General features: G+C 40.5%; 1 protein-coding gene across 8 annotated transcripts in view; it reads right to left on the bottom strand.

Moving 5' to 3' along the window:
- Window positions 1-20,434, bottom strand: part of pdlim5a (PDZ and LIM domain 5a) — a 214,138-nt gene that overhangs the window by 23,430 nt on the left and 170,274 nt on the right. For all 8 annotated transcript variants that reach the window (XM_034170425.1, XM_034170422.1, XM_034170426.1 and 5 more), the window contains 2 exons: window positions 8,309-8,391; window positions 4,034-4,229 (listed from right to left, as the gene is read on the bottom strand). In XM_034170425.1, the coding sequence (XP_034026316.1) occupies window positions 4,034-4,229; window positions 8,309-8,391 (279 nt within the window). The remainder of the gene's footprint in view (window positions 1-4,033; window positions 4,230-8,308; window positions 8,392-20,434) is intronic.

Genomic DNA, 20,434 nt, shown 5'->3' on the forward strand with positions numbered 1-20,434 from the left:
GCTTCATGGATAGATAAAGCTGGGTATCATCTGCGTAACAATGAAAATTTAAGCAATACGTTCTAATAATACTGCCTAAGGGAAGCATGTATAAAGTGAATAAAATTGGTCCTAGCACAGAACCTTGTGGAACTCCATAATTAACCCCATTTACACCAACAAATTGTAATCTATTAGATAAATATGATTCAAACCACCGCAGCGCAGTGCCTTTAATACCTATGGCATGCTCTAATCTCTGTAATAAAATTTTATGGTCAACAGTATCAAAAGCAGCACTGAGGTCTAACAGGACAAGCACAGAGATGAGTCCACTGTCTGAGGCCATAAGAAGATCATTTGTAACCTTCACTAATGCGGCTTCTGTACTATGATGAATTCTGAAACCTGACTGAAACTCTTCAAATAGACCATTCCTCTGCAGATGATCAGTTAGCTGTTTTACAACTACCCTTTCAAGAATTTTTGAGAGAAAAGGAAGGTTGGAGATTGGCCTATAATTAGTTAAGATAGCTGGGTCAAGTGATGGCTTTTTAAGTAATGGTTTAATTACTGCCACCTTAAAAGCCTGTGGTACATAGCCAACTAATAAAGATAGATCAATCATATTTAAGATCGAAGCATTAATTAACGGTAGGGCTTCCTTGAGCAGCCTGGTAGGAATGGGGTCTAATAGACATGTTGATGGTTTGGAGGAAGTGACTAATGAAAATAACTCAGACAGAACAATCGGAGAGAAAGAGTCTAACCAAATACCAGCATTACTGAAAGCAGCCAAAGATAACAATATGTCTTTGGGATGGTTATGAGTAATTCTTTCTCAAATAGTTAAAATTTTATTAGCAAAGAAAGTCATGAAGTCATTACTAGTTAAAGTTAAAGGAATACTCGGCTCAATAGAGCTCTGACTCTTTGTCAGCCTGGCTACAGTGCTGAAAAGAAACCTGGGGTTGTTCTTATTTTCTTCAATTAGTTACGAGTAGTAAGATGTCCTAGCTTTACGGAGGGCTTTTTTTTTATAGAGCAACAGACTCTTTTTCCAGGCTAAGTGAAGATCTTCTAAATTAGTGAGACACCATTTCCTCTCCAACTTACGGGTTATCTGCTTTAAGCTGCGAGTTTGTGAGTTATACCATGGAGTCAGGCACTTCTGATTTAAGGCTCTCTTTTTCAGAGGAGCTACAACATCCAAAGTTGTGCTCAATGAGGATGTAAAACTATTGACGAGATAATCTATCTCACTCACAGAGTTTAGGTAGCTACTCTGCACTGTGTTGGTATATGGCATTGGAGAACATTACAAAGGAATCATATCCTTAAACCTAGTTACAGCGCTTTCCGAAAGACTTCTACTGTAATGAAATTTATTCCCCACTGCTGGGTAGTCCATTAAAGTAAATGTAAATGTTATTAAGAAATGATCAGACAGAAGGGGGTTTTCAGGGAATACCGTTAAGTCTTCAATTTCCATACCATAAGTCAAAACAAGATCTAAAGTATGATTAAAGTGGTGGGTGGACTCATTTACATTTTGAGCAAAGCCAACTGAGTCTAATAATAGATTAAATGCAGTGTTGAGGCTGTCATTCTCAGCATCTATGTGGATGTTAAAATTGCCCACTATAATTATCTTATCTGAGCTAAACACTAAGTCAGACAAAAGGTCTGAAAATTCACAGAGAAACTCACAGTAACGACCAGGTGGACGATAGATAACAACAAATAAAACTGGTTTTTGGGACTTCCAATTTGGATGGACAAGACTCAGAGTCAAGCTTTCAAATGAATTAAAGCTCTGTCTGGGTTTTTGATTAATTAATAAACTGGAGTGGAAGATTGCTGCTAGTCCTCCACCTCGGCCCATGCTACGAGCATTCTGACAGTTAGTGTGACTCGGGGGTGTTGACTCATTTAAACTAACATATTCATCCTGCTGTAACCAGGTTTCTGTAAGGCAGAATAAATCAATATGTTGATCAATTATTATATCATTTACTAACAGGGACATAGAAGAGAGAGACCTAATGTTTAATAGACCACATTTAACTGTTTTAGTCTGTGGTGCAGTTGAAGGTGCTATATTATTTTTTCTTTTTGAATTTTTATGCTTAAATATATTTTTACTGGTTGTTGGTGGTCTGGGAGCAGGCACCGTCTCTACGGGGATGGGGTATTGGGGGGATGGCAGGGGGAGAGAAGCTGCAGAGAGGTGTGTAAGACTACAACTCTGCTTCCTGGTCCCAACCCTGGGTAGTCACGGTTTGGAGTGTTTAATAAAATTGGCCAGATTTCTAGAAATGAGAGCTGCTCCATCCTAAGTGGGATGGATGCCGTCTCTCCTAACAAGACCAGGTTTTCCCCAGAAGCTTTGCCAATTATCTATAAAGCCCACCTCATTTTTTGGACACCACTCAGACAGGCAGCAATTCAAGGAGAACATGCGGCTAAACTTGTCACTCCCGGTCCGATTGGGGAGGGGCCCAGAGAAAACTACAGAGTCCGACATTGTTTTTGCAAAGTTACACACCGATTCAATGTTAATTTTAGTGACCTCCGATTGGCGTAACCGGGTGTCATTACTGCCGACGTAATTACAATCTTACCGAATTTACGCTTAGCCTTAGCCAGCAGTTTCAAATTTCCTTCAATGTCGCCTGCTCTGGCCCCCGGAAGACAACTGACTATGGTTGCTGGTGTCGCTAACGTCACATTTCTCAAAACAGAGTCGCCAATAACCAGAGTTTGTTCCTCGGCGGGTGTGTCGCCGAGTGGGGAAAAACGGTTAGAAATGTGAACGGGTTGGTGGTGTACAGGGAGCTTGTGTTTAGGACTACGCTTCCTCCTCACAGTCACCCAGCCGGCCTGCTTTCCCGGCTGCTTGGGATCTGCTGGAGAGCAGCTAACGGCGGCTAAGCTACCTTGGTCCGCACCAACTACAGGGGCCTGGCTAGCTGTAGGAGTTTTGAAGGTGCGGAGCCGAGTCTCCGATTCGCCCAGCCTGGCCTCCAAAGCTACGAATAAGCTACACTTATTACAAGTACCATTACTGCTAAAGGAGGCCGAGGAATAACTAAACATTTCACGCCCAGAGCAGAGAAGTGCGGGAGAGACAGAAGAAGCCGCCATGCTAAACCGGCTAAGAGCTAGTAGCTGCGCTATGCTAGCAGATTCCTAAAAACACACAAAGTGAATAATGTGTAAATAATTTAGAGGTGATTCAGCAGAGGGAGTGCTTTAGTAAAGGTATGTGAAGATTACACTGTGAAACAAATCGTTACCTAGATCAATCTAACTACACAGATTAAACAGCTAACAGATAAGCAAAACACTGCTGTGCTCCGGAATAGGAAGTGATACAATACCGCAGTGAGAGCCAACCACCAGTAGAGGTCACCCTTTATTAGTAAAAAAAGTAGAAAACGGGGCGTTCACAATAACAGTACTGTGGCATTCAGTCAGTGAGTTCGTCAATTTTGTGGAACAAACAGGTGTGAATCAGGTGTCCCCTATGTAAGGATGATCCAGCACCTGTTGAACATGCTTTTCTCTTTGAAAGCCTGAGGAAAATGGGATGTTCAAGACATTGTTCAGAAGAACAGCGTAGTTTGATTAAAAAGTTCATTGGAGAGGGGAAAACTTATACGCAGGTGCAAAAAATTATAGGCTGTTCATCTACAATGATCTTCAATGCTTTAAAATGGACAAAAAAACCAGAGATGCGTGGAAGAAAATGGAAAACAACCATCAAAATGGATAGAAGAATAACCAGAATGGCAAAGGCTCACCCATTGATCAGCTCCAGGATGATCAAAGACAGTGTGGAGTTACCTGTAAGTGCTGTGACAGTTAGAAGACGCCTGTGTGAAGCTAATTTATTTGCAAGAAGTTTGGGTTACAGTTTCCCCATGTGTCACAAAATGAAGCAAAGGGGCTACCCTACTTCTTTCATATTAACGTTCGGTAAAAAAATTAAATCTTTTTTTTTCTGTCAAAATGTGATTAGTTGGGGGGTGAGGATGTGTTGCTCCTTTACCTGATGACTTTGTTGCAGTGGGCACACATGGGGGTCCGCTTCCTAGCCGGGAAGTGTTCTGCCATCTGGACCAAGGAGAGCTCATCTTTAGGGTGCGGTTGAGGTACAGGTCGACCAAAAACAGCAGCCATTGGGCTACTGGTAGCGCTGTTCCCCTTAGTACCAAAAGATGGTGTAATCAAACCAGTCTTTGGATCTGCAGCAGGTTGGAGAGACGTAATTGATAATATAAACTAATAATCATAATTTTACATGGAGGTAGCTCTTTCAAAAAAATGCTACAAAGTTCTTCACAAACTCAATACAATAAAAGCCAATTAACAGCTGGAACATACAAGTAGAATAATAAAATAAAAATAGAGAATACTAATTGACAGAGATGGGGAACTTACATCATCAAGATTACATGATAGAGACATAAAAATTAAATCATATTAAGACAAAACGTTTGCTGTTATTACAACCACTGAAGGAGTTACTGGCTTCTGTAGCTGTGATTAGGCAAACTGTGTATAATGCACCTTTTCCCTATTGCATCACTAGTTATACAACTTCATGGTGGAGTGGAACAAGGGATTTTCTTAAAAAACATTTCAGCTTTAGTTTGCCAGAAGGCACATGGGAGACTCAAGCCTAGATTTGATTTGTTTTCTTATTTGAAAATCAATCTCTGTTCCACTCCACCATGAAGCAGTACCTGGCAATGCAAGGCAAAAGTTGCATGTTGCAGTTGCATCCAAGTCTATAACGCCTTCAGAGCTGTCACTGGTGTCTTGGTGGCGTTCCTCACTTATCTCCTTCTTGCATGGTCACTCAGTTTATGAGAACTGCCAGAGCTATTTACCATATTGTTAGTATTTCTTAATGACTCATGTAAATTAAGTCAAAGACTTATTTAGTGTCTTGAAAATGTTCATGTATCCATCCCCTGACTTATGTACAGAAAACTGGCTGTAGAGAAATGCCGTTCATCTTTCAGCTGCCCCTGTCTATTCAGGGTGGCCACAGCGGATCCAGTACATACGCATCAGCATTTGGCAAAGTTTTATGCCGGATGCCCTTTTTGACACAACTCCAGTTTTACTTGGAAGAACAGACACAGCTCCGCGTCTTCCTAAGAAGTCCTCCATCCAAGTACTGAACCAGGACCCAAATCCGCTTAGCTCCTGAGATCTGACTGGATGAGCCATACACAGAGAAGACTGGATGCTGGCTGTAAAAACAATCATTTGTATTACTAATAACATTATATTTAGTTTGTCCAATTACTTATTAGCCCTGAAAACGAAGGGACTGTGTATAGAAATGGCTGTAATTCATAAATGGTTCATTCAGTATTTGTTTGTTATACCCTTTGAATTAGAGCTGGAAGTCTACAAGCACCTCTTGAGCGTCTCATTTTTACAGAATGTGAACTTCTAACCTTTGAAAGATGGCCCCATTAATCACGCTGCCATTCACTTCATTAGGTCCCACTGTACGCTAAAAGCGAAGCCCCTGAAGGAACGAAGGAGCATCGACGTGGTGGACATGGGTGACTGCAAGAGAGTGTGCTTTCAAATTTTTACACAGTGCCTATATTGTTTTACAATGGGCATTTGGAGCAAGAAGCTGCTGACTGCAGACCTGCATGAATCAGAATGGGTCACAGGGTTACTGTGGCACTATGTGGCTAGTAGTATATTTTCATGAGTCCAGGACTGTGGTGAGTTACATTTATGCTTTTTTTTTTTCTTTTTTTTTTTTAAGAACAGCAGTTACTCCAGGGAGAGAACTGGACATGGCCGATTCCGAATGTTTCAGTAGCATGGTAGATAGTCCAGTGGCATTATCCTGTAATTCTGTTACTGGCCTTGAAAACTTGATACAAAACTCCCAATGAGTGATTTTTATATATATTATCTTTTGTACAGAGTAGAACGGCTGCATGTGAGACCTTGCAAGCCGCCACGAGCAGAGTGAGGCTTGTTTAATGGGTTTCCACTGAGAAGAAAGACGAGAAAAAGAAAGTCAATGACCTATTTCACAACATATGTCATTCTTAAATCACGGAAAATAAGCCTCGTTTTCTTTTTTTTTATGCTAACTGCCTGCAACAACATTCAGTCCAGCCGCAGTAAATCAGTTTTATACTGAGCCAGGTTTTGAAACATTCTAAGAAAAAAGTAGAAAAAAAAACATTCTACCTACAGGGGGTGTCTGTCAAATACCACACATGAAAGATTTATTTCTGAATGAAAGCTTATTTTTAGGAAACTATTTAAGGCAGAACATAAATTTGGGGTCTATGTGCACGGTCTGTGACTCGTGCTAAGTAAACAGTTCAGGCAGCTTAGTCTGATTACATTCCACTTGTTCACTGCAAAACTATCACAGCATGCCTACAGCAACAGTCAGTCACACACAGGCATAATTTTATAATGTAAATATTCCTTAGATTTCTGTAGCAAATGGATCAGTGAACTCAGTATAGACAGCACTGCACAAAAGTTTGTTTCATAAGGACTTTGATAAAAATGTTGCATTTGATGTTTTTGTTTATCATCAATGCATCAGAATGATTTTGAAAATGGACAAAATCTGTTGAAATGTTTTTCAATGGATTTTGTGTAATTTGGGGGCACTGAATCTGGTGTTAATTTTTGCCACACATAATGTTTTTGAGAAATGAAAAGAAATATTTTAAGAAAACATTGATATTTTTTGCAGAAAGTTAAAAAGTTACTTTGAGTCAAACATATGTTTAATAACCACAACATTTCTTAACCTTACTACAGCTATTTTTTTTTTTTAACTTTGTGGCTACTTCTCATATCAAGCATTGAAGCAAAAGCTGCAGTCTCGCACACTTCTTTGGTGTCATAAACGAGATTACAGCTCTTGTTCACATTTCGTCAACCTGGTTTAAAAACTATGCTTTTGAAGCTGCTTTTGTGCATGATTTAGTGGCATCAAACTTGTGAGTGAATGAGCATCTTTTGTGCAATCCATCAATATGGAACATGCAGATTGCAAAAAAACGTGATGTGATAGACGAAATCTGAGCTCAGATTTGGGTTCAGCACACCAAAATGACCTTAAATCAGTTCTCAGTCCATGCAAGGAAAAAAAAAATTGTTGACCAGTGCAATTTAAGGAATACTTATGTTTGTTCTACAGCTGCTCTGCTTTGTGAACTCCTGATCCTGTCACATCTCAGAAGGTGAGGGTAGGTCCTAATTAGTACTTGGATAAAAGACCTCTTAAGATGACCAGGAGTTGTGTGTGTTTCTCCAGGTAAACTTGGGAGTTGCGTCAGGAAGCGTAAACCTTGTGCTAAATCCCAGTGCTGATCTGTACTGGCCTCGCTGTGGTGACCCTGAAGTAGATGGGGCAGCCGAAAGATGAACAACAACTTGTTTGTTTCCATACTCCTCCTTTGTCCAATGGCTGATTTCCACCAGATGTGACATGTGAATAAAGCTGACCCTAGAATTGTCCTTAAAGGATTTGTTTGGGCAAAAGTTAAGATCATTGGAGGCCAAGGTCAAAATTTAGATTTTTTTTTTTCTTCACACTGAGTACACCAAACGTGGCGCAGGTATGGAGATGGGTTCTGGAAATGCCCAGGCAATGTCAAATTCAGTCAAGGCCATGTCTGGGTTCATCACTGATTTCTATCAAATTAGGCATATGTCACTGAAGATCAACAGTAACAAACAATTTTTTTTTTATTTTCAACCCAATTTGGCACACTCTTATTTAGAATACATTACTGCACTGATGATAATCATTTGAGTGAAGGTCAAGGTCACTGGTGTCAAATGTAATATTGCCATAGTCCTTACTGTATTGATACTCACAATTACTATTACATAGAAGTAGTAATAGCAGTAGCAGTAATATTACATGATTAACAAAAATAGATTTTCTTAGAAATTGCAGAACACCTAAAAGATATATTTTTTGAGTTGGAAAATGGTGACTTTTGTCCGCATTTGCTACAAAACTTCCAAACATTTGTTAGCTGTTTGTATGGTCATGACCCCAGTCCAGTATCTTTGACATTTTGCGTGCTTGACTAGGCCATCAAAGTAAGTTTGGCTCATCCTGAAATTGTTTTTGTGAATGTTCAATTAACAAAATCTTCTTGCATATTCTATGTTAGTCTGAGAAGAAATTCTGCTGTCTTTCTTTTAGCTTGCGTTGTTTCAAAGCAGGTTTCACGATTAGGCAACATCCTTTGCCAACAGGAAGTGATGCGCTCCCTTCACATTGTACACATTGCCTTCTTACCTTGGATTACTGCACGCCCTTTGATCATGGTCTTGATAACAGCAGACTCGTGGCTGTTGCGTTTTGGCTCCTCTCCCTCATCACTGTGCAGACATATATACATACATTTGTAAAATCATATGTTTTGGGAATAAATAAATATCTTGAACATAAATCTATGCTGTAAATACTTCTTTTCACAAAAACAAAAAGTGCCTTCCTGCTTTCCATTCATCAAAGTGACTGGTCTCGCAATGGGAGGTGCATTCCGATTTAATCACCAATTAAAAGCATGTATTACAATGTTTTGAAAGTCTCAGACAAAACAGACTGAGGCCCAGTGCATATGAAGCCATAGAAAATCCAGAAGAAGAATGAAAAAAAGGCCTGAACACACTAAGTCTTCGGGTTGCTGTCAAATTCAAAGAAGACATGTAACAGACCACCTACCTGCTGACAGAGAAAAGACAAATATAGCACCAACCAAACACACCAAGCAGCTCCAGCCAAACCCATACAGTATTCAGCTTCATGGTGCACTGTACTTGTGAGTACAGACAAAGCTGCCCATGTGCCCCTTTCACAGCAGGACAGAGTCCAGACCACCTGTGTAATGATGGATGGGGGACACGCAGGCTTGCACAACAATAATATTACAACATGCCCATTCAAAAGCCAGAATATCAATTGAAATGACTCAGTAGAGAGTAACTGACTACAGCACCCAAAAAGTGCTCAGTCCAGACATCCTGTAGACAGTGGCCAGACTACCAGGACTAATGACGGAGAGAGACACGCCTCTCATGGTGCAACAAAGCATGTCAGCACATTCACTGAAATATTTCACAAATACTGTAAAAACAGATAAACCTGGTTGTCGCATCTCTAAATATGTCTTTAGTTGTCTCTTTGTAATGCACAGTTAAACATTCAGAAGGAACAAAACCACAATCCCTGTGTTAATATTGGTAATCTACTCCCATGGGCCCCACGGAGTGTGTGTGTGTGTGTGTGTGTGTGTGTGTGTGTGTGTGTGTGTGTGTGTGTGTGTGTGTGTGTGTGTGTGTGTGTGTGTGTGTGTGTGTGTTGTGGGCATCACATATTGGTCAAGAGCCAAGTAACTATAAGAGACTTTGTAGTGAAGTCAAGCAGCAATAACGTCTGTGGGGTATAGAGCCTTTTCCTACCATGGTCCGGCTCTTTGGAATGATCTACCTGCTGTTATTCGGCAGTCTGACACGGTGGAGATTTTTAAATCAAGACTGAAGACCCACTTTTTTAGACTGTCTCATCATTAATTTTTTAATCTGTTTGTGTTTGCTTTGTAATTTCTTTTTATTCTACTGTGTTTTATCTTTTAACTGTGCTTTTCTTGCTTTTAATTTTGAATTTAGATTAATTTGTGTTGTTGTGAATTATGTGAAGCGCCTTGGTGTGACTTTGTCGTGATTTGGCGCTATATAAATTCATAAATTATAATTATAAATTATAATAACATAAGATGAAGCCAGAGCATTAATTCAAACAATGAAGAAGTGAAAATGAGCTAATGGGACCAGAGTTCTTCTCAGATTTCTTGATGAGACAGAAAGGTTTGGTAGTTGATTGGTTTCACAAGCAAACAATCATGATGAATACAGGGAGATGCATGATAAGTTGAAGAGAAGTGGCAAGAGGAAAGGGCACACAATGAACTGTCCATGAAGTTGAACCCGAAAGAAAAAAACTGACTGGCCCTCAGAGGGACTGAGCTGGAAAGGATGTGGAGCAGGTTAGGGTGATAAAAGATGTAGATAGAAATTTGCTGACAAGTGAGGAGAGTATGCTGAGAAAGTGGAGGGAGTACTTTGAGGATCTCATAGAGAGATAGAGAATGCACATGAGAGAGAGAGAGAGAGAGAGAGAGAGAGAGAGAGAGAGAGAGAGAGAGAGAGAGAGAGAGAGAGAGAGAAAAGGCTGAATGTTGTGTAGAGCGTGTCTGCATCCATCAAGGATGCAATCCCCTCTGCCCTTTCTTGTTTGTAATGGTAAACAACAAGTTCAGGAGATGAAGGCAGATGACATTCTGGACTAATACCTGAATAGGTGAAGGGAGAAGACTGAGGCAAGCCTGGAGAAGTGGAGATACACATGAAAGACACGTTGAATGAAGTTCAGTAATTGGAGCAAGACTGACTACATGAGTGTGAATGAGTAAATGATGGAGGTGATGGTCTAGTGGTTAAGCTTTTGGCTTGAGACCAGAGGATCCTCAGTTCAAATCCCAGCCTGACCGGAAACTGACTAAGGGCCCTTGGTCAAGGTCCTTAATACCCAAGTTGCTCACGGTGTGTAGTGAGCACCTTGTGCTATTGTGAATGGGTTCATGTGAGGCATCATTGTAAAGCGCTTTGAGCGTCTGATGCAGATGAAAAAGTGCTATATAAATGCAGTCCATTTACCATTTAAAATGGCACAGCTGCAAGGAGTGGATGTGGTGATGGTAGAGGAGTGTAAATAGTTGACTCAACTGTTCAAAGTAAAGGAGAGTGTGGTAAAATGGTGAAGACCAGACTGAGGATGGAGTGGGTTAGAAAGAGAGGCAGGAGTAATTTGGGATAGCACGGTATCAGAAAGAGTGAAAAGAAAAAGTTAAAAGCGTACCAGAGACCAGTTATGTTGTATGGTTTACATGTGGTGGCACTGATAAAACAAGATGGAGCTGGAGGTGACAATGCTGAAGATGCTGTGATTTTCCTGGAGAGTGATGAGGATGGACAGGAATGAACATTTCAGAGGGACAACACGGGCCGGGTACGCTGGTTTGGAGACAATTGTTCTTCCAACTATATATACATTCATTTTTCATTCATTCATTTTTTGCCTCTTATGTGGGTCCTGGACAGGGTAGACATAGACCAAACATCTCATTCCACGCTTCTTTATCCTCAGCCAAGTCCTCTAACTCCTCCTGAAGTTCCTAAGACAGCTGGGAAATGTAATCCCTCCAACATGTTCTGGGTCTTCCCCGGGGCCTCCTCCAAGTTGGACATGCCTGGAAAACCTCCCCATGGAGATGACCAGGGGACATCCTCACTCCATGTGCAAACCATCTCAACTGGTTCCTTTTGATGCGAAGAAGCAGCAACTCTAATCCAAGTCTCTCCTCAATAGTTGTCCTTCAGTCTGTCCTGGAATGTAAATCCAGATAACCAACGGAGGCATCTCATTTCCACCACTTGTATCCGGTCGGGTACAGCATCCATAAAATGTCAGATGGAGCCCCAATTCATCTATCGATGACATGCTCAAACTTACTCCACTCAAGCACAAGACCCCAAGATACAAACCCAGCCACTTGGGGCAGGAACCCTCCCCTGATCCATAGGGGACAATCCACCCTTTTCCGACAGAGGACTATGATATCAGATTTGGAGTATGAATCCTCATCGCAATCTCACACTGCCTCAAATCTGCCCAGTGTGCATCGGAGATCACTGTCTGATTAAAAGTGGTCTCAGAACAGATTCCGCCATGTTGGATCAGCAGCCAGAGAGAGACCAGCCAGTGACGTCACAGTGCCTCTCTACTCTAACTGGCTGTCAACGTGTCCTTTCCAGAATCCTGACACCCCACCCCACCCCACCCCACCCCCCAACCCCTGCCCTGAAAAAAGGCAGATTTGCATGAATCATGCTGTCAATTATGTCAAATATGCGCATAAAAATAGGAAACAGAGTATGAACTTTTGACCTCTTAAAATAGGTCATGGTTAGCCATCTCTGAACTTCTCCAAGGTCTGTGTCCCAAGAATGTTCCCTGTGAATTTGAAGACTCTGGCAGTAATAGGTTTAGACTGATACTGAGCACAGACAGACAGACGGACGGATGGACAGACAGATACAAGGCCTTCCCATTACCCGATAGCCATATTTTGGCATCGGGTAAAAACAGGTAGGTTAATCCTTGAACACTGTCTGACATGTTAAAGTGTCCTGGAGAAAAACAGTGCAGTACTCCTTTGTGAGGAACACTGCCTGGCTGGAAGGATCATGGGTCAGTCTAATCACTTTAAATTTGATGAGAGACTATTATGAATTATTGCAATATATTTAAGAATTTTAATTTCCACACATCAAAGAATGTGCTTCAACTTTATTGACCTAACAAAGGTGTTCAACAGCATGTCAGGCTCAGTTCTGTGGAAGATTCTGAGTAAAACTGGCTGTCTGGAGAAGTTCATCAAGATCCTGAAGTTTCTCCAAGATGACATCTGCAACAGTTCTGGTGAATGGCACAGAAACTCAAGCTTTCAATGTTCAGTCAGGAGGAAAGCGGGACTGTGTAATTGCTCCTACACTCTTATTTTCATGGCCATAGTCCTCCATCTGATCAAAGACAAGGCACCACCTTTGGTGTAGGCTTCAACAAGAGAGACCTTTGACATGAGACAAAGTTCCTCATCTATAAAGCTGTGGTCATGCAAACTCGACCGTATGCATCAAATTGATTGGCTCAAGAAAATTAGTTTCCTTAAGATGTGATTTAGGCTAACAAAAGATTTTTACAGTATAAAATAATTACAGCAGAAGTGTATTATATTGTTCCAAAATGTGTTTTTAGTTTATACTTAAGTCATCAGTACTGTGGCACAGGATGACTAGTGTGGTCTGTAACGAAATATAAACACTGCATTGTTTTGGTTCTGGAGTCAAGGTTTAAGAAAGCCACTCTCAGATAGCACTTTTTTTTTTTTTTTTTTGAGGGCAACAAAATCTTATACACGGTTCACACATTCTTATCAGCAGACAAAATATTCTCTCTCAGGACAAAACAATGACCAGCAAGGAAAATACCGCTGAGTGTTATACATCTAATCATTATCTTAAAACGTAGGCGTGAGCAGTCTGGGAGTCTCAGCCCCTCTCAGGTTTGACTGAAAGGTTTTCAGCGCCCCTCTTTTTGAACGTGAGCTTTAGAATTTTCATGAGACAACTGTGAGAAAACAAACAAGACAAGGGAAAATGCTATACATAATTACAGAATAACCCTGTTGTGTCTGATGATTTGCGGATGTTAATGCTGGATTTTACGGTTTCAAATTTCGTTTTACAGGCGACGTGTTAGCAGAGCCGGCAAAATGACTTTGATGAAACTGTTACGCAGACAAAGGGTGTGGTCGGCATGTCAAAGCTTACCATGGCAACAGCGTCTTCATGCCAAACTGAAAATTCTGTGAGCAAAATCCACATCACTACTTTTGTATGGTATCTTAAATTAATCTATTTCGGTGTCGTTGCTCCGGCAGTTTCTCTTGCTCTCAGCGCCATTATTTACATCTACGTAGAAGCGCATGCCGACAGGGAGTATCAAATGTGAAACTCTTTTAATATTTTGCCACTGTCCACATGATATTTTATAGTCTGAAATCTCACACAAATAACCAATCAGATTTGTGGAAAAAATGTAATTGATTAGAACAGATGTTTTGTGTGGTAACAGGTTTCCTTGTTTTACTAACTTGTGGTTGCCTCATTTTCTGCACAGTTGTCAGTGGGGACATATTTTTATGCTTACAGTTCACGGAATATTATGGTTTCTTATTGTTTGTGTTTAATGTGGTTAAAATAAACTTTCACTTCATGATTCAGCAATGGAAACAGAAGATAATTTGAATGATGTAATCGTGTGCATTTTAATATTATACAAAGCACAGAAATCAAGTAAATCAGAAATAAATTAAATCAAATTTTATATTATATTCTTACAAATAATAAGTCATAAGTGTGCAGTTAATATCTACATTAACAAATGACTAAATCTGCATATACAAACATGTTAAGGTTTCTACAGCCACAGTTAGCTACACCAGGTAGCTCAAAATTTGCATGCAGGCTGCTTATTTGCTCTTATTGACAGTCCACACTCTTAGTAAAATGTCAGACACTTCAAGCCTCATAGAATTTCTGAGTGACAAATCCCTCAAATTTGTTGACAAACAAAACAAATGATACTGACAGGATCATTCATCAAAGTTATAGCAAATAATTCCATGTGCTTTTGAGAGAATAGGCCTTTTCCTGGCAGATTAAAACCCAAACTGATCAGAATGACATCCATTATGGGGAAAACCATCATTGTTATGTCATGAAAGCAAGACTGGGGTCATGTGGTTTTGTTTACATTCTGTTGCCAAAGTGAACTCCCCAGAAACCACATGGATATGACAACAAAGCAGTTGCCATTTTTACTTTTGAGCTTCAAAGGAAGAAAAGAAAAGCGAAACAACACAGGAAATGAGCTATAAGCAGGGGAAGGGAAAGTCAAGGATCACCATGCCTGACAGATTGCACTGAAGAAAATTCTTTGATTCTCTATCCTAAACAAAAATTTTCCTGCTGCATGCCATTGATTTAAGGTTGAGGGATCACTTCCCGCCCTTTCCGTGTGGAGTTTACATGTTCTTCTCATGTCTGTGTGGGTTTCCTCTGGGTGCTCCGGCTTCCTCCCACATCCAAAGACGTGCATGCTAATGAATTGGAAACTTGAAATTGACCATAGGTGTGCATGCAGGTGTGAATGTGTTTGTGCCTCTGTATGTGGCACTGCGATAGACTGGCGTCCTGTCCAGGGTGTACCTCACCTCATGCCCTATGATTGCTGGGATAGGCTCGAGCCTCCCGGGGACCCTTAACTGGAAGAAGTGGGTATGGAGTGGCATGGTAATTCACTTCAGCACTTCAGCAATAAACAAACAAGAGTTATTGAAAACATAAGCTAATGGCATGGAATATTCATTACTAATAATCCAGTCACTCACCATTTTCAAATTATAACCATTATTATAACCATATATTGTAACCATTCAAACCCTTTGTGTCAACGTTATCAGGCCAAAGTCACTAGGGTATGTAACCTTTTGATCAGTCATTTGGTTAGTTTCTGTGATGAAACATAGTTGTTTGACAATAAATGACTTCACACAAACACTAACCATGAGTGGAAAAAAAAGTTTGTTTTTATTCATATTCTCTGAAAAATGGTCAACAAATAAATAAAATAAAATAAAATTAATAAATAAAAAATTCTTCCAGGGTAAGAAAACTTTTTAAGAAAATTCTCCTCTATACCGTTTCATCATGAAGCTATATTGGTAAAACAAACTGCAAAGCTTGCACTGTGCACAATTTCTCCAATCACAGCCACATAAAGCCTCAGTCCCACCGAATAATAAGCCATGAAGAGTGAGCCATGAATGGGTGTGTCAGCGATTATTAGAAGAATGATCCACGTTTTAAGCCATCACGTATCTGCTACTAAGGCGCCTCTATGTGCCTCTCTGTACCTCATGTGCCAGGTATCAGCCTCTAGTGAGCCACGACCGACCTGCCATTTGAGCCCCGTCCAGCCTCGAGTGGCTCGTGTCACTGTGTATGATCCACGTCAAGCCACATATGATCCATGTAGCGCCATGTAACGCGATGTTGGTGCATATTTAGGTATGGGCTTGGTCCAAACCTCCAGCCCTCCCACACTTGGTCCCTTTAAAATGTGGGTTTTCAATTCACAGCATCCATTCAAGATGTCACATTTTTTTAAACGCAGCCCAAAAAAAGATGCTGCCCTGAATGAGTGCGCACTCCCACGTCAGGGGATACAAATTCTGACGGGGATAACTACTTTGGCATGACACTGGCCGGTGTACACCGTATGCCAGGCTGCTGTTCACCTGTGTTCCAGTGTCATTAAACGCAGCAGTTCTGCGTGTTCACCCACCTCTCTGTGACCAAAAAAAAAAACACATCACAATGAGGTAGTGATTTTAATCATATACATCCGCAACTGTGTGGATCGATCACCCCCCCCCCGAAAAAAACCCATCCATAACCAGAGAACCACGGGTTCCTGGACAATTGCCTCAGTGCTTCTCGCTGGCTTTATTTCTTCCACGGCTTATGGTCATTTTGACACAGTGACTTAACTTGTTTAACTGTGTTTGTCTGTTAATGTATGCAAAATTGCTCTTTTGTGCGCTGGCGCTCTGCGTGAATGCTCATCTTGAGTGTGAGTCATTGCGTCAGCGTGCAGCGTTCGCCTCATCTGAACAGTTATAACAAGATGTTAAATCTACCATAAACATACTTTTACAGCTGCTTATAAAAGAAGGAATGAACATGCAACTGTTTTATCAAGCTATTAAAACATTGCAAATACTTACCTTTAAGGCTGTTCCAAATATGTTCTCCACCTCAGCGCACGAGACAGTGAAAAAAGCTCCAAATGTCCTCTGAGATTCCAGAAGCGATTAGAGGTGTTTTCAACATCCAAAATCTGACAAAGAATGATTAATCCACTACAAAATAATTATTTTAAATACAGTGTCCGGCACACAAAGCAGGTGGACTTGTAGTCTGAGGGCGAAGCTTGTCCAAAATAGCCTATCCATTCCTCATAGCCACCAGGTGCTTGGATAATGGGCTTTTAACAGCCTCGTCCTTACTACAAACATGCCCCTAAAATCCTTGTTTGTCCTTGTAGTACCCTGTACACAAACTACCCCACGCTGTTGTTGCTAAATTCTGAACTTCTTGAAATTGGCACCATGCTCAGAGATGAGCCTTGTTAGCCATATATTCTGCCTCTAAGAGCCACTATTCTCCCACGATTGTTGAATAACTGGACTCATACCAAAAAAAAAAAACATGCTACGTGGCTCATTATTCATCCTTCATTTTACGGTGGGACCGGGGTTTAAGCCTATAACTTCTTCTGGGTGTCTTGGTGGCTTTCCTCACTCTTCTTGCACAGTCACTCAGTTTTTGAGAACTGTCTACGCCATACAGATTTAGCATAGAGTCCTGTTTCTCTTTCTTCGTAATTGATGTAAATAAAGTCCAAGACATTTTCAGGAGCAGCTTCACCATCAGAGCGCCTCGGGCAATACACAGTATTAAGAACAGGGGTATGTAAACCTTTGATCAGGGTCATTTGAATAGTTTCTGTTGACATTATGACTTAAAAAGAGTAAACACAGTTGTTTGACAATAAATGGCTTCACCCAACCACTAACCATGAGTGAAAAAAAAAGTTTTTGTGTTATCATTCATATTCTCTGAAGAATGGCCAAAAAATAAAATAAAATAAAATAAAAATTCTGTCAGGGTATGTAAACTTTTGATACAGCCTTCTGATACTTTGCAGGCTGTGATGATGAAGGTACACCACAGGTTGTCCTTTACTAATGTCCAGATGTGCGCGGTTTACACTGAAGCTGAAACAAACTGTTACCAGAACTGCAGGTAGTGCCGGTCCCAGCAGAGGACGGTTTGGTGCTTCTGCTTCAAATTCATGCTGTGACAGAAAAGCAATTACTTTAATCTGCATGTCTGTGGAGGAAGTCAGAGCAGCTGGAGGAAACTAAGAAAATGGAGGGTCTGCAAACCACAAAGCCGGGGCGAGTCTGAACCCATGACTTTCCTACACTAAGGTGTTGACATTGCTCCTCTGAAATGCACATGCTATAAAACTCTACTGCACAAGGAAAACCCACTTTTCTTGTTTAACTTGCTGTCTCATAAGCGCTGATACTGCAGACTGACACCAGAAATCCTTCAGCTGTCTCACTGAGATGGACAAAAATATCTCTGCTCTTCTATCAAACTGTCCTCTGCCTTTGAACATGATGTAGAATGAATAACTTCTCTGTGAGAACCACATGTGTGTCCATCGACACCAGCTGAGGAACATGGGTGGGCCAACCATCCCTCCCCACACGCAATACAACCATAATGCATAGCTGCTGGTGATGCCAACTGTTGGATCAGAGCTGTCTTCCCCCTGTGCTTAGCTGTGAGGGGACTCATGGGAGACGAGTGTTATGGCAACTGCAGTCATGGCTACATTGAGTTGTGAATGTATGTTTTGTGTGTATGTGGAAAAAAGTGGAAAGGGAGAGAAAGGGGAGAGATGGGGATAGCCTGAGAGATGGAATGACAGAAAGATAGATTAAAGGCAGAAAGGCACTCGTGAGTGTGCCTTCTTCACCTCTGTAGATACTCTGAACTCACACCACGTCCACAATATCAAGCTGTTCGTATAAACCAGAAGGTCCAGAAAAACACTTCCACCGCTGTGGGAAATCTACTGTGGAGCACAGGTGAGGAAAACAGCGGAAAACTCATCTGCGTCTGACTGATTACACAAAGTATAGAAATGAAGAAATGAGGAAGAAACAGAGGGTAGAGGACTGACAATCTATACTCAAGTAAAAGTATAATTGCTATCACACAAAATGACTCACGTAAAAGAGAAAAATTCCTCTTTGAGAAACAAGTACCCAATAAATAAATTACTCCCTGAGTAGACATTGCTTTCTTCAACCTTAGATCAGGGTTGTCTTGAAAATTCTGAAAGATAGCTAACGATATTATGGCTCTTGTTCACATTTTGTGAACCTGGTTTAAAAGCTATGCTTTTGAAACTGCTTTTGTGCATAATTAGGGGCATCAAACGCGTGAGTGAATGAGCAGCTTTTGCGTAATTTGTTAATACGGAACATGCAGGTTGCAAAAAACTGATGTGATAGAGGAAATCTGAACTCAGATTTGGGTTCAGCACCCTAAAATTACCCTAAATCAGTTCTCAAAGTCCATGTAAGAAAAAAAAAAAAGGTCAGTGCTATAGTTATAATACTACTACTAACAATAATAATCATAACAAGTAGTTGTACTAGTGAAAGCAGTAATGCATGTTGCGATTATTAACCAAAATTTATTGCACTGAAAGTCTTAAAACTACAGAAAACATCAACACCTGACACTTCAGCTTGTACGGTATTTGGTTTGCACATTGGACTGCAACACCAGCAATTTGGATTTGTTTCTCGATCACAGCCAAACTCCCAACTGGCACTTTGACCCAGGCTGCTGAGGAGGTGGAGAGACACCTGCCGTGGACCCTTCTGGAAATAAGCTTTGAGCTGTTGTTGGCTACCCACATTAAATAAACACTTCCTCTTCTTCTTCTTCATTTCCAGTTTAACTGCAGATTGGGTTCAATGGAACTAACTTGAGTTGGAGTGACAAGGTCCACTTCAAGTCTGCAGTGCATATTAAATTAAATGAAAATACCAGTGGGGAACATTTTAGGTGATCACAATGTCAAATGACAGCCACACTCTAAAAAAATGAACCGCTGTCTCAACAAGAAAACGTAATGTAACAATTTGCATAGATTTTTTTAAAAGTTATTTCTACTTAACTACAGAGGTCTTGTGGCATTAACTCAGTTGAAAGTTGAAATTAAGTTGAAATAACTTTAAAAAAAATCTATGAAAATTGTTACATCAGTTTTTCTCATTGAGACAGAAATTCCTTTTTAGAATGTATGATTCTCAGCAATTAGCTGAGATTCTCAGCTATTTGGACCTTTCTTTTTCTTTTTCTAAGCAATAATGAATAAATACTGTGGTCAGATGTGTTGGTGGATTGCTGCAGGCTGCCTTTTCTGTATTGTGTATTTGATTCAAAATTCAGTACAGGTGGTACTTCTTTTCATCTATGCCATGCAGCAGGGCACCTGCAGAGTGACTTAAAGACTTCTAAAGCAGTACTTTGAGAATCAAACATTAAGAATGGGAAATGACATTTTTTTGCATCATGACACCATTCATGCATTTGATTCTAAATTTCTTGATTGATATAAGTTTTACATCTTGCTAGGCCTATTGGTTGTGGAAATGTTCAAAGAAATAGAGGCGGTGTGCTGTTTTTCTTCTTTTTTTTTTTTTTTTTTTTTTGGACAGTCTTGACCTTTGACTGTTTTTCTCCACAAGTGAAAAGTGATCTGGAGACACCTGCCTAAGCCCGTGTCAAGTTTGGTGATTTCTTGTTATTGTGTTCATAGGCTCACTGAGCGATTTCCACTGGCACACAGAGTAACTGCTGACAACATGATGTGCACTCTCATCTAAATCACACTTTGGTACCTGATGTGCCAGCACATGAGATAAAGTGTTATGACAAAAGACGATGATAAATGTAGTCAGCGGATTGTCGTGTCAGCACTGATTCAACATAATCATTTTATATACAGTGCAGTCCCGTTCTAATAGGAGGAAACAGGCTGTCAGACAGCAGAATATTTCTCCTCATTCTCATTACCATCGAT

This window comes from Thalassophryne amazonica, chromosome 5 (assembly GCF_902500255.1).
Source record: "Thalassophryne amazonica chromosome 5, fThaAma1.1, whole genome shotgun sequence".
NCBI lineage: Eukaryota > Metazoa > Chordata > Actinopteri > Batrachoidiformes > Batrachoididae > Thalassophryne > Thalassophryne amazonica.